Source organism: Epinephelus lanceolatus, chromosome 3 (genome assembly GCF_041903045.1).
Source record: "Epinephelus lanceolatus isolate andai-2023 chromosome 3, ASM4190304v1, whole genome shotgun sequence".
Taxonomy (NCBI): domain Eukaryota; kingdom Metazoa; phylum Chordata; class Actinopteri; order Perciformes; family Serranidae; genus Epinephelus; species Epinephelus lanceolatus.
Genome location: NC_135736.1, coordinates 30,704,397 through 30,718,880, shown reverse-complemented (window position 1 = coordinate 30,718,880; position 14,484 = coordinate 30,704,397). Strand labels below are relative to the sequence as shown.

At 41.5% G+C, this 14,484-nt stretch overlaps 1 protein-coding gene across 3 annotated transcripts in view; it reads left to right on the top strand.

Moving 5' to 3' along the window:
* Positions 1-14,484, top strand: part of tbck (TBC1 domain containing kinase) — a 72,244-nt gene that overhangs the window by 55,300 nt on the left and 2,460 nt on the right. For all 3 annotated transcript variants that reach the window (XM_078166255.1, XM_033625388.2, XM_033625387.2), the window contains exon 25: positions 4,026-4,185. In XM_078166255.1, the coding sequence (XP_078022381.1) occupies positions 4,026-4,185 (160 nt within the window). The remainder of the gene's footprint in view (positions 1-4,025; positions 4,186-14,484) is intronic.

The following is a 14,484-nucleotide window of genomic DNA, read 5'->3' as shown; positions in this document are numbered from 1 at the left end:
GGAGTCAGTGGATTAAGATTACACTACACACTCCAACTCAGTGTCCATTCTGCATACGGCCTCCCTGTCTCTAGGTGCTTTTACAGTACATGGACCCTAATAATCAGAATAATAGACCAATCAGAATGAAAATGCCTCATGAAACCACATTATTCAGAAGAGACTGTCCTGATCCAGCCTGATTTGAGAGACTTTTCAATCAGGTTGAGAGTGGTGATGTAAACCTTCAATAATCCATTCAGCTGGAATATATTAGCACCTAATAATCACGTAAATGCTTGATCCAATTCTCTCTTGTTGGAAGAAATACACTCACCAGCAACTTTGTTAGGTACACCTGTTCAGCTGCTCGTTAACACAAATAATTAATCAATCAATCACGTGGCAGCAACTTTTAGACATGTAGACATGATCAAGACGACCTGCTGAAGTTCAAACTGAGCATCAGAATGGGGAAAAGAAGGTGATTTAAGTGACTTTGAACATGGCATGGTTGTTTGTACCAGACGGGCTGGTGTGAGTATTTCAGAAACTGCTGATCTACTGGGATTTTCACACACAACTATCTCTAAGGTTTACAAAGGATGGTCCGAAAAAGAGACAGTGAGCGCCAGTTCTCTGGGTGAAAACACCTTGTTGATGCCAGAGGTCAGAGGAGAATGGCCAGACTGGTTCAAGATGATAGAAAGGCAACAGTAACTCAAATAACCACTGGTTACAACCAAGGTCTGCAGAAGACGTCAAACAACACGTCAACAACACGTCAAACCTTGAAGCAGATGGGCTACAGCAGCAGAAGACCACACCAGGTGCCACTCCTGTCAGCTAACAACAGGAAACTGAGGCTACAGTTCACACAGTTTCACCAACACTAGACAATAGAAAATTGGAAAAATGTTGCCTGGTCTGATGAGTCTGGATTTCTGCTGCCACATTCAGATGGTAGGGTCAGAATTTGGTGTAAACAACATGAAAGCATGGATCCATCCTGCCTTGTATCAACGGTTCAGGCTGGTGGTGGTGGTGTAATGGTGAGGGGGATATTTTCTTGGCACACTTTGGGCCCCTTAGTACCAACTGAGCATGGTTTAAACACCACAGCCTACCTGAGTATTGTTCCTGACCGTGTCCATCCCTTTATGACCACAGTGTACCCATCTTCTGATGGCTACTTCCAGCAGGATAACGCACCATGTCACAAAGCTCAGATCATCTCAAACTGGTTTCTTGAACATGACAGTGAGTTCACTGTACTCCAATGGCCTCCACAGTCACCACACTCCTCTGCTTTGACATTTATTTCAGATGAGCATGTCTCTGTCCAGTCTCACAGCTGAATCAAACTGGTTCTTTTACAGTAAAGGTCCATGTCCTTGAGTGTACGCCAGGTCTCTGTAAAGCTATGATTAATGCATCTCTGAATGAATGCAGGTCCTTTTAACATCATGTCTCTACCTGTTGGGCACAGATATGTAATTTTGGTGACATTTCTACTTGTGAAAAACTTTGTTCTCTTTTAAAAGCTTATAAAGAATGTTTCCACTTAAACCTGCATAATTTGCACGAAGTTCAAGGTCTTATGATACACGCAGAAACAGAATGTGCACACAGTCGCACGTGTGGATGCAGAAAACCTTTCTCTTCATCCCACAGCACCTTGGATCTCTTGCTTACCTCTTGACCCGCTGCCAGTGCTTTGCAGAGTTTTGAAATTGAACCACAGGCACAGAAATCTTACTTACGTAAAACAGCTTGATTCCCATCTAAGGCAAATAGGGGCAGATTCAGGGTGCATGATCTAATTCAGTTATGTGCTGCCAGATTCTGCAACATTCAGTTACTGCAACATTCAGCTGTCTACCCAGGCTGTCCCACCACATCCTGCAGTCTGAGAGATGAGGGTATAAAGCAGTGGAGATTAGCCTGTGAACCCGAGCAAAATGCATTCGTCTGGCCCTTTGGCTACACCAGTTTCCTCTTTTACGTGGTATATTTGTTTGTTGGTTTCCATGAGAGAATTCTATATTCTGGTAATGTTTTAACAGATAACTGATAATCATGACCAACACAAAGCTTTTTTGGTAAGTTAAACAGTGCGATGCCCGAGTATATGAAATAAATAGTTTCTTTGCGACGCTCGACGACTAGTGGATGTACAGTGGTGTGTGTGTGAGTGTGTGTTTGCTGTTCAAGGAACGTACATGCATCTCCAGAAGTGGCAATTCTGAAATTTTCAGACAAACTAAAATATGAATTGTTCCTTTATATTTGAGAAGATTCTCCAGCTTCTTAAGATAAATAATCAAATAAATACATAGAGACATGGAGATACATAGTTTTCACATGACAGTAACAGTATGCATAAGTTAATGAGCTTCTTCTTCTTCGGGCGGTCCAACATAGTCGAAGATGACACACCTTCCATACAGCTGTTGTGAACTTGGCAATGCCACTGAACGCGACTATGAAGCCCGATCCTAGAGCCACATAACCTGCCACAGTGAGGACACGTAAGGCTTGGATCAGGAGGCTGGGATGGTACTGGATCAGCGCGAGGTTGTCTTCGCTGGCGCCGGATCCTCTGTTGTTGGGTGCGACTCTCCTCCAAGTGCATGACCCCATCGAGACATAGAGAGCGCCAAGTGGTCAGTTAGCTGTAGCAGACGCTAGGTCGTTGGGTGTGATGTTGCACCTCTTTTATGTGCCCTTCAGCTGGTCTTTAAACTGCTGCTTAATGACAACAATCACAGCAATGTTTGTTTCCCATACAAACAAAATCCCCGTATGTGCCTTAGATTGAAAATGAAAATTTCCTCTGCTTGCCACATTCAATAGTCTCTTTATCAATCTTCTTCGTAGCTCGGCACAAATTATAAGATTACATCAAGAAATTAGTTTTGGTTTTGCAGATGCGCAGGTTTTTATTTATCACAAGGAGTATAGCGGCCCAGAAAACCTGCCTAAACAAAATGCAGAGGACCCAAAGAAATGAGTCTCACCCTTCAGATCAGTGGAATGGTAATTGTCTAAGGGGGTTAAAGAGCCGTTAATCAGTGGGGATTAGTGGTTAGAGCAGGGATTTCAAAATGGCACTTACTCTAGCCAAATTCCTACACTGGAGCCTCCTGATAGACAGAGGCTCCTCGGGCAAACTCACATGCACAAAAGAGATTTGACCACTTTCCCAGGATTTGGCAACCCTTGTTCACCTTTATTGCGATGTAAGGCAAAGCTCTGTTGTGGGCGTCTGGAGTCACAAAAAGTGGATTAAATTAAGACCTCTGTGAGGTTAATCAAGACGATCTAGATTTAGCTGTCTGGGTACGTGGTTGGTTATTCTCTGCTGCAAAACAACTGGCATGCACCTCTTGTAATTCTCAGGTTAAATGCACCACAATGGGATTTGTCGGCTCGTGGATTATATGCGTTATGTAACATTTCAACTCTATATGTCCTTGTGGCAGCTGGAACGATTTAGTGAATGTAGTCGAGGAAGAAGCACCACTTGTGTTAAGATATGTAGCAATAATGTCAATGGCTTTTCTCTCAGAAATAGAACAACCTCCTTTTCTCAAGGGTTATTATTCCATTATATACCACTCTGGGGTTGTTCACTGTCCCTGTGCTGATACTCTCTGTTTTTCTCCGGTAAATCCCTCACTAAGACCCATTCCTTCACATCCCTTTTTTTCTTTTCTCCTGCTGTCTCTGTTATTATATCTCCTGTACTGTATCTCTTTTTCTTCATTCTTCCCTCAGTTAAGAGAGAGTTTTTCCCACACAGCAATCTCGAAGCTTGTCTTACACACTTATTGTATTGGACGTTAGCCTGATAAGAAGTATAACAAGCACTAATTAGAGTATCATTGAACTGACTTGTTACTATTAACTACTGTTTATTGTATCCATGTCGCCCAGGGATATTATTGTTACCCACTGAGAAGGTTTGCCGTCACTGGCCTTGGGCCCAGACAGGTGCTGTACCTGTTCAAAGCTGTGCTCCTTAACCTCGCCGCCTCCTCCAGCTTCAGCAGAGGCCATATTTCTGGCAGCATCAACATTCCCTTCAGCACCGCGTTTGGCCCCGACGGTGAGCTGGTGCAGTGTCCTGCGACGGGAGTCCTCCAGAACTACAAAGGACGTGTCATTGTGGTCATTAGCCATGTCATGAAAAGTGCTGCCATGGTGAGGAAGCAGTCACTCACACAAACACACCTGTGTACGGCACGTCAGTATGAACACTACTTAGACTTTGAAAGGGTTGACTCTGATATATATATATATATATATATATATATATACCCGAGGTGTGCTTTATATAACTTACCATGGAGATGACCTATAGCTGCAAACACTTTTTTGTGTAGTCAAGGTGAAGGCTATCTCTCTAAGTTGGAACTATTATTGTTTTAAAGTGCATTTGAAGTACTGAGAGAACAGTAGTTACTGCTGGTGTAATATAGATAACCAAAGGTAATGTTATAATGTCTGGAGTAGTTAAAATGCCCTGTGGTGTTTCTGAAACCACAAACTCTCTCCCAGTTTACTGTCGCATTTTAAGCCATGCAAGTGGGAGTGCTTTAGGGATGGCAATGTCGATCCACCACTTTGTTTGAGACTGAAACATCTGCATATCATTATTGTCATTATGAGCATTTTAGCATGCTGGCGTTAGTATTTAGCTCAAAGCACAGCTGTGCCAAAGTACAGCTTTGCAGAGCCACTTGCATGGCTTTAGACTCTTAGGGACCTATTTAAATGATCTATAGCATATGGTCTCAACTGCATGGTGCAAGTGCATTTAGAGCATTTTCAGCTCCACTTTTGCTACTTAAGCCGTGCATAATCTGGGCACAAAATAAGGCATAAGGGGCAAAGGGGTTGTTATTTAGTGCCTTAATTAATCATAGCGTTTTGGGGCGTGACATGAATTCAACCAATCAGAGCGTTATCTCCCATTCCTTTAAAAGCCAGGTGTTGCCTGTGCCTGGTGCAATGCCATTTACATGGTGGTTTCAGCCAATTCGAGAAGCGAGTGGTTTTCTGCTGAGAGCAATGCAGCACAAGGAGTAATGTCGCTGCAGCATAAATCGTGGGACATTTAAGCAGCAAAACCTGACAGAGAAAACAGAACTTAACTTTTAGCTTTTAAAATAATCACAAGAATTACAGTGATCTTTGTGTGTGAATGTGCGCTGCATCTCTTTTAATGGGGAGTCGGACAGCCTCTCTGCTTGACCTTCTGCTATGTTCACATTTTAGAAAATGTAAATAATATTTCCCTTTTTATTGATGCATTATTTTACCCACCCCTTGTCATCCACGCATCCCTGTGTGTGAAACAGAGTGTACACATGTTGTGAACCTGATTGTGCTCACACATCTTATACCAGAATAATGTGCCCTTTAAGTGGCAGTAAAATAGTGCACTATTGCCATTAATAGCAATGGCTGTCATGCCCACGGGCACACAGATGGGTACAAGTAAACACTCTTAAACAACATGGGCGCTGGCTGTGAAAATGATGACTGTGTCGGTCTGAAACTATTAATGACAGTTGCATGTTGCTGTCCGCCTCTTTGTGCCAGGTGTAAGATAAGGCTCTTAAAGGCCCATTTATGTTCCCTTAATGTACAAAAATAGATACGCCTGTTTCAGACTTTGTAAACGTCACTGCCCTCGTACTTCCATACGTCCTTTATGATAGCATAGATACAACCAGTAGATGGCACTAGAGGGCAGAGTCAAAAGTTTCAAACAACAAACAAGGCGATGGTGAAAGTGGTCGTGATATTGTATCATTAAATGGCGGGTGCATATATCTCTACATGTGGATAGAGAATTCTTTTCATTATGTAATTGATTTGTTCAGTCCCGCCATTGATTACATTTTTCGGAGTCACCTATGGTCATATCTCCCTTGAACTACGCTACACTGCCTCCATGATCTTTGATGGTATTGCTCCGTTTCATTCATATCCACAAGCTCTCAAGCGCAAATACGGACAGACGGAATGCTCCATTTGTTTCCCTATCTAACGTTGAGCATAAATGAGCCCTTAGTCTTGTTTATGGGTCGCTGTGTGGTGTGTGAGACCATCGCTTGGTTGGAGAACATATTTATTCCAAAGTTTGAACACTATAAACGCCAAAGGGTTTAGCAGAGATTGTATGCTGGCTGCTATTTACCAAAAAACCAAATGTTAAACTTGCTGTTTTGCAACACACCAAGCGATCCTAACACATGACAGCACAGGAATATTGTCTCAACTGTAGAAACATTTTATAAATGTAGGAAGTTCCTCTCTTCAGAGATTTTCCATGGCATGTGACAGCCCTTTAGTGTCCTGGGTGGGGGTCGTGTTAGGGCAGTGAAAGGTGACCTCAGGGTCATATTTCCTGCTTTAAAACCCCTCTGATCATCTGCCGGATCTCACTTGAGTCATAGGTGAGCTCCAGAGGCGTAATTGTCTCAATGAGATCGTGCTATTGTTTGAAATAATGGCGATAATAATAAGAAGAAGATGAAGAGGGAGAATATAGTGATATTTCACAGTGAATATTTTCAGTCACAAGATGTATAAACACTGCATCACTCACAGTAGTTGTTAATGATGTGAGACATAACACATGTATTTATAGTGATCCAGTGTCATCGTTCAGTCTTTCTGTATTTATAAATTACCTGGAAATATACCCTGATGTCTGCTGAGTGTAAGGGTGTAAATGAGACAAATGGGCTGTCAGTCACAGACAAGAAACAACAAAACAACGATACAGTATGAGTGAGTAAAGTTGAACGGAAAAAGGAAAAAGTTATCATTTTTGAGGAGAGTAGGTTCATGGTTTGATTGCCCTCTTCTCAGTGGAGGATAAATGAACATGTTCATTTTTATCAGTTAAAGCAGCTCTTACCTTTCTTGCATTTCACCCGCCTCCCTCCAAAGTCCCATCCCCCTCCTCCTGCAACTCCACCTCCCTCCAAAGGCCTACTCCCTCCTCATTATGTCTATGATAGACGTAGGCGTTGGCGAGGTAACGTTAGATACACGGAAGTGGAGGGCGAGTGTAACGTTACAACCAAGACAGTCAAACGCAACCCTGGAGTTTTAAAACTCAACCGGAGTCAGTGATGACTGATGAGTTTTAGAATAAGGTTACAGTGCTAACATTAGATAGTAGCATTAACGTTACTAGTAAGTGGAAACGCACAAGGAAGATAACGTTAATGTATCAGAGGCTACGATACAGTAGGCTAACGTTAGCCATTAGCAACTGGATGCTGTGTTGTCATATATAACGTTATAGTGTATGTTACATTAGAGGCAAACTAAAAATACCTGTCTAGCAGAAACTCTGTGACCATCTCGTTCCTTTACGTCAGTCGGAGTCCTCCACGTGGGGAAGACAGACAGGACGCTCAGCCAATCAATGCATTGGTCGGAGTTTTCTTAGAACATTATGAGAATGGTATAATTCTGAGTTTTTATCTCTGGTGGAATTCACTTACATTTTAGTGTGCCATCAGCTTATTAATAGCATTTTAACCTAAACAAAGAAAAGCGTAAAATTTCCAAAAAGGTAAGCCTCACTTTAAATGATCACATTAATTTACACTGCTTTAGTCGTAAATCTGTATTTTACAAATGGTTACATCATTGTAGTGTAGATGTACACAAAGCTCTCCTTAGGTTAAAATCATGCAAAAACACTGGTGCAGACAATCTAAGTGCCCCCTTCATCTGCTCTCATCTAGCTCATATTTTTAATCAAACCTTTTTAACAGGCAGGATTCCAGCTTCATGGAAAAGTGCCACAGTATTAGCATTACACAAAAGTGGAGATGTCTGCGATCTTAACAACCACCGTCCAATATCTAAATTACCTCTCTTAGCAAAACTTCTTGAGTCATTAGTTAATTTTCAACTACGCACCTTTATTGACTCTCTCAACCTACTACAGCCACAACAGTCTGGTTTTCGCCTGGTTCATAGCACCATAACAGCGGCAGCTTCAGTTATCGATAACATTGTTTCCTCCCTGGATAATAAACAATTTTGTGCCGCCCTCTTCATCGACCTCTCAAAAGCTTTTGATACTGTAGATCATAAAATCCTTCTCCATAAATTACAGTCCATAGGTCTCGATGAAGCCACAATTGAGTGGTTCCACTCTTACATCACAGAGAGGGAACTGCCCATTGTTCCAACCATATTAAACTCATTGTTCCGAAGTCCATTCCGAAATCATCATGATGCCCTGTGGTTAACGTCTGGTTAGGTTTAGGCACAAAAACCACTTGGTTAGGGTCAGGAAAAGATCATGGTGTGGGTTAAAATGAAAAAGAAAGTGACAAACACATAAGCCGTGAGCCTGCTCCGCCTCAAGCCGGTCGCGGCGCACCATATGCCCACCGTGAGCCGTTCAGCACCGCCGACAGTCCGGCTAATGGGATGTTGAATCAATGGCATGGACCCCACAGAGAGAACTCAGACTGTGGTCGCTGATGGTACCCAGTCAAGCCAACTAGTCATCACAAACGGGTTGCCACAGGGGTCTATCCTCGGTCCATTGTTGTTTACGTTATACATAAATAATATGGTTATTCCTAATCAATACTTCAACGTCCATTTTTTTGCTGATGATACTATTTTATTTGCTTCTGGCTCCATGCCAGCCCAGGTTCTGAGTCATCTACAGTCTGCCTTTTTGACGATTTTCAACAATCACTCATTAATCACAGACTAGTTTTAAATGCAGAAAAGACAAGAAGAAATATCCATCTCATGTTATTTATTTTTAAAGCTCTACTGTTAAAGCTACCAAACTACCTCACATCTCTTCTCTCTTTCAAATCCAGTAACTACAGTACACGATCCAGTAACTACCTAACCTTAGATATCCCCTGCATGCGCACAAATGTTGGTAGATCTGGTTTCAGGTACTCTGCACCTTTTAAATGGAACGAGTTACAATCGACCCTCAAACTTGAATCTCTTGTTCCTCTTGGAGTTTTTAAAGCTTCACTATCCGATGTTTTTCATGATGCATGTAACTGTTTTTATTAATTCCTTGTTGTGTTGTTCCTGTTTGTGTCTGTGTTTTTGTTGTTATGGATGTTGCTTTGTTCTCAGGTCTCTCTTGAAAAAGAGATCTTGAGCTCAATGAGGCCGTATAAAGATTAAAAAAAATTAAAAAAAATCTTAGTATGTGACACCGCAGCGTTTGCTTTGTAATGTATTTCAGGTCAATTATTGTTATTATTATTATTACTGTTATATTATTATTAGTAGTAGTAGTATTATTTGCACCTTTTATTTTTTGTAATAAAGTTGAAAGTAAGGCTGTGACACACCAGATTAATGAGCCATGGTAATCCAATGTGTCTGACAAAAATGGGCAGAATACAGAGGTATAACACATTGTGTGATGTGTGTAGAGGTGTGTGGGGTTAGCAGCTTTGTGTCATCAGCATGTAATTTAATGACGGTAAACACAGTAGGTGTCTGTTCGTAATGTCACTGCACTCTGATGCGGCACATCTCCAATCAGAGGCTGCAGATTTTTTAACACATTTGTCCTGCTGCCTTCAGACGGCCACAGGGATTTAATGAACTGCAGGAGAAGCTTTTTATAGAGTCTAAAGCATCTGATTTAAAGGTATCTGCTAGCTGGGGAGACTTTATGAAAGTATTTCATTAAAATAGTTTATTTACATTCTTTGAATCATAACCTTATTTCTGCACGCTGCACAGGGAACCAAAAAGCCACACAGTTGTGCAAAGTGATTGCAAGGTCAGGAAAAGACTGTGTGAGCGCTGCTGGCACTGCTGTTGGACCCTATTTTCCTGTTATGAAAATAGGGTCCATAGTCATGTTGAAACCAAAGATTTTGCTAAGACATTAAACCCCCATATCCAGGTGTTTGTCTTGTGAAATTCATAGCAATCTGGAGAGAACCTGGAACTCATGAGGTAGCCATACGTCTCACCTCAAGAAACTGCTAGCTGAGTTTTAGTTGGGTATAAATATAGCAGTGTAAGTGTAACTTTATAGGTCTGATTTACAGTACAATAAAAACCTACTGTGTCCTTGCCTTTGTTTTTTTCTAAGAGACACTAGGACCTTATCCGGGGCTGAAACTGTGTTTTACATAAATCATTGTCTTTGACATTTTAGTGCACAAAAATAACTTTGCTCGCTTCAGCGTAACAGAACAGAGAACTATATTGATCATTATAAATTCTCCTTTTGTGCTCTCTTTGGAATAAATTAGCAAAACTTCAATTTAAAACTCAGCAGGAATATTGCTTTAGGCAACATCCCAATTTAGAAAAGATGTCCTCCTTCCATATGTTGGAGAGCAAGAGAGGAAAATAAGTAGTTCTCTTTAATTGAGGAGACAGTCCTGCATTTTTTTTTTTCTTTTTTTGGAGCTGCGACAATATGTTAGTCTCTAACCTGGTTGCAAGATGTCCAAAAAAAAGACTTTTACAGAGTAATGCAAAACTTCATCTGCAGAGAGACTGTAGATAAAGCTGTTTGTGAACTGCATGCAGTCAGCATGTGGTCACTATTTTGAGCAACAATCATGTGTTCTAAGCTAAAGCATGAGTACGGAATCAGTGTTGTTAGACAGACATTAGTGTAATGATGTTCCATTATTATCATCATGTTATATTAAGTATGATGATGGATCGTCATCGTCATCATTTCCCACAGGCAAATATGATGACTATTCACTCCTCTGCGTAGCCAGCCGCACATTTGAAATTCCACATCTGAGTTTCATGATAAACCCCAGTAATTCATCAGACCTTTCAGTGGTGCAGGTCACAGAATTAAAGGTCGATAAAAGGACTCAATTGTGCTTAAATGCCATCCACATCTCTCTGTCTTGCACCAGTGGCATTATCATTAGCTCTGGGGCAAAGCAATGAGTCCACTCACCGTGTGCTCAGGCTTTACTGTACACCTTTAACATTTAAACCCTATTGGCATTCAGAAGTAAGCCCGATTCTTAATGCTCAGTTTTTATGTGGACGTTTCAGCGGATTGAGTCTGAAATTTTTTGACGTCACTCCAAAGCCTTGTGAGTGTGTGAGCAACAACACAAGGGTGGGCGAATGTGTGCTGGTTTTTCACTCCTAATTTTTCTGTTTTCTTTATTTTTGTATTTCTGTTTTCCTGTTGAGAGCAAAACAGTAGACAGCGTGGCACTGCCTTGGCAGAAAAGACTGTTACAGACAGATTGACACACACATTTGCAGATCTCAGGCACGGCAACAATGTAGCAAAAGGTCACATAAACAAATGTTTAAAAAAAAAACAAAAAAAAACCCCACCCAATTCAGTTTTTCCTGCTCTTGAAAAGCTAAATACTTTTCAATCATTTACAGTGACTTTTTAAAAAAATGATTTTAGCAATTTAAAATCCCTGCATACTCATGGTAATCCTGCATATTATTATTCTGGTTGATTAGACCTCTTCTAGAGACTGTGTGTGTGTACAGACTGTGTTTCGCTGACATTTCCATGACTCCCCTGTTCTCTTTGTTGCACCTCATAGAGCTGAACAAAATACATCTTTATCACACTTTGTAGTACATGGAGTCCTGTGACCTTGCGTAATTCCCAGCATAGCTCCAACCACCTTCAACCTGAGCCGAGCTCTAATCAGCCGAAATAACTGAACACAGTTGTGAGGGTGTGCAGGGACTTTAAGTGCAACCTCGCGCATTGCGGATGTTTTATGTGGATGTCAACATAGAGGGATTTGCAGTTTCTCACAGAGGTGATCTGTAAAGCTTGTTTGATTTTGTTTAAATATTACTTGCAGTATTTTCGTGAGCTTTTTGGAAGGTGGTGTTCCATTAGAATAAGTACAATGAGAATTTTTCTTGTGTAGGAACTCTGAATATCTCTATTTAGGACAGCTTTGTACTGATAGATAGATAGATAGATAGATAGATAGATAGATGTCTCACAGGTGTCTACATGCGTCTTGGTTGATCACACCCAAACCACCAAACTTACCAAGGTTGTCTGGGACACCTTTGACCACATATCTTTTGTAATGTAAACGTTAATGCGTCCTGATGTGTCCCCAACAAGGACTACGTCATTAATGCAGAACCATAGTCTGTATAAAAAATAGTGCAGAACGTGTCCATTTGACATCAAGTTGGACACATTGTTGCATGACCGTCCATCATCCATCCGACGTGTTGAATTCTGCTGACAGTGAGATTTCTGGCTGTACCCATATAACCACCAACGTGACTAGCGAGCAGCTAACGAGAGTGTGGACGTAATAACTGTGTGCAGGGCTTTTTGACCTTCTAGCATAAGTGACGTAGGCAGTAACTAAGGCTGCTTTCACACCTGCCCCGTTTGGTTTGGTTCAGTTGAACTTAAGTTTGTTTGCCCCGCAAGTGCAGTTTGTTTGGGCAGGTGTGAACACAGCAATCGCACCCCAGTGCACACCAAAACTAGCCTGGTGAAACCATCCTAATCTCGTGAGCTCATATTCTATTTCGCTCGGCAGATCAGTCTGGCCATGCAATCATAAAGGCGCATTCTGGCATCGGTTAAAGCTTACCGGGCAAATCACAACCGTTTATTACTTTGGGGTGGGCACGTCACCAGAATAGGAGGGACAAGGAGCAGAGAGAATGCATTTCATAAACAACCAACATGGCTACTGATTTTGAAACTGCGATGGTAAATGTGTTGAACGAACTGGAATGTACATTTGCTATAAAAGCAGAACAAACGGCTACACTGAAAGGTTTTATTGGGAAAAAAAAGGATGTGTTTGCCATCCTTCCTACGGGGTTTGGTAAAAGTTTAATTTACCAACTGGCTCCGTTGATCGGGAAAAAGATGGGACTCAGTGAAAACCCAGTGGCTATTGTTGTTTTTCCCCTAATTCGTAGCGACCAAGCTGGGAATCACAGCCATGCAACTCTGAGTCCACAGTGAGGAGGAAATCTGCAAAGACGGCAGCACTCTTTCCCAGACATTATCACAGCTCATCTCCGCTGCAGCTTGCTGGTCTGTTAACAGTGGCGTTGTGCTAGCCTACGTCACACATTTTGTTTATTCTGATTGGTTTTCCATCTTTCCAATTGTGTGAAGGGGCACTCTGAGTGACAGCCGTTGATACCACCCCTTGGGAATAGAGGAAATGTACACTCCGTGTCCAGACCCATTTGCGTTTTGCGAATTGGGTCTGGCAACGGCAGGCTGCACCAACACAACCGGACCGAGACCTCCTTGAAGAGGTGGTCTTGGTCTGGTTACAAATGAACTTTGGTACGATGCGTTTGTGCTGAGAATGTGTTCCAAAACAACTGCAGTCACATTACACACTGTTTGGGTTAAACATGAGCATGTTACAGTCCTGGAGGATTATTAATGTGCACCTCCTTCTGTACTGCCTTAATATGCACATTCAGCACATCCAATGCATCAAAACATTGTTTTCTAGTTGGAGCCGCGCCTCGTTTTCAAACTGTATGGTTTGAATAAAATGAACAATGACAGCAATATAGTCCACGATGAGCAGCGCTAAAATCAACCTGTGTAGTTGTCCATCCATTGTGACATTAGAAAGTGTCACATTTATCTTGCAAGTGTACTCTTCTTCAACATTTTGTTTACGTCCTGGATTTTTCCCACATGGAAATTCTGACCAATTAAAAGCAGCTTTCTTGCTCAAGGCATTTTATCTGGTCTGCTTGCTGCTGTGAGAACATGAACCAACAATTATGCAACTTTGTAACAAAATAAGTTCCTGATTCAGACCAAAGTAAGTGAACTCTACGTGTGAAAGCATTCTAAATCTAAATAATCTGGAGATGCATGATAGGTATAGGCGTGAACACTAATGTGTCTCGGCTGTCCACATTTGGTAGGGTCACCAAAACGTGTTGTAATACCAAGTGTAATTCAGTGGAAAAAGGTATTTGTTAAACTCTTGGTGGTTGCATGACGCAACTAAAGTTCACTTTAGTTTTTGTAATAACTGTTGCGTATGATGAAATCTTTCATTCAAAACAGAGGTTTCGTAATCAGACTTCCCGAAATTGCAATAGTGATTCCACACTTGATGTCACTAGCCAACTTAACTCAAGGGCCTGCATGACACAGCACGAGTCAGATGAGAGGCCACAGCAGCTGTAACTAACATCTGTTCAATCTCACACAATTTCCCTGCAATAGCTGGTACCTCAGTGGGTACTTTTTTAGCTTACTTATATTATTAGTTATTTTATCAACAGTGAAAGCATGTGACAGAGAAAAGTCTTGTCTGGCGAGAGGGTCAGGCCCCAGTCACACAGAATGCCTTTTACTGCACCTCAGTAAAAAACACTTGCTGCACCTTTTTCCTTACCCGAACCTTCCAGTGTAATCAATCTACCATTTATTTATTTATTTCACGGTTATTAGCTAGTTCCTAAAATGGTCATCAGAGGGTA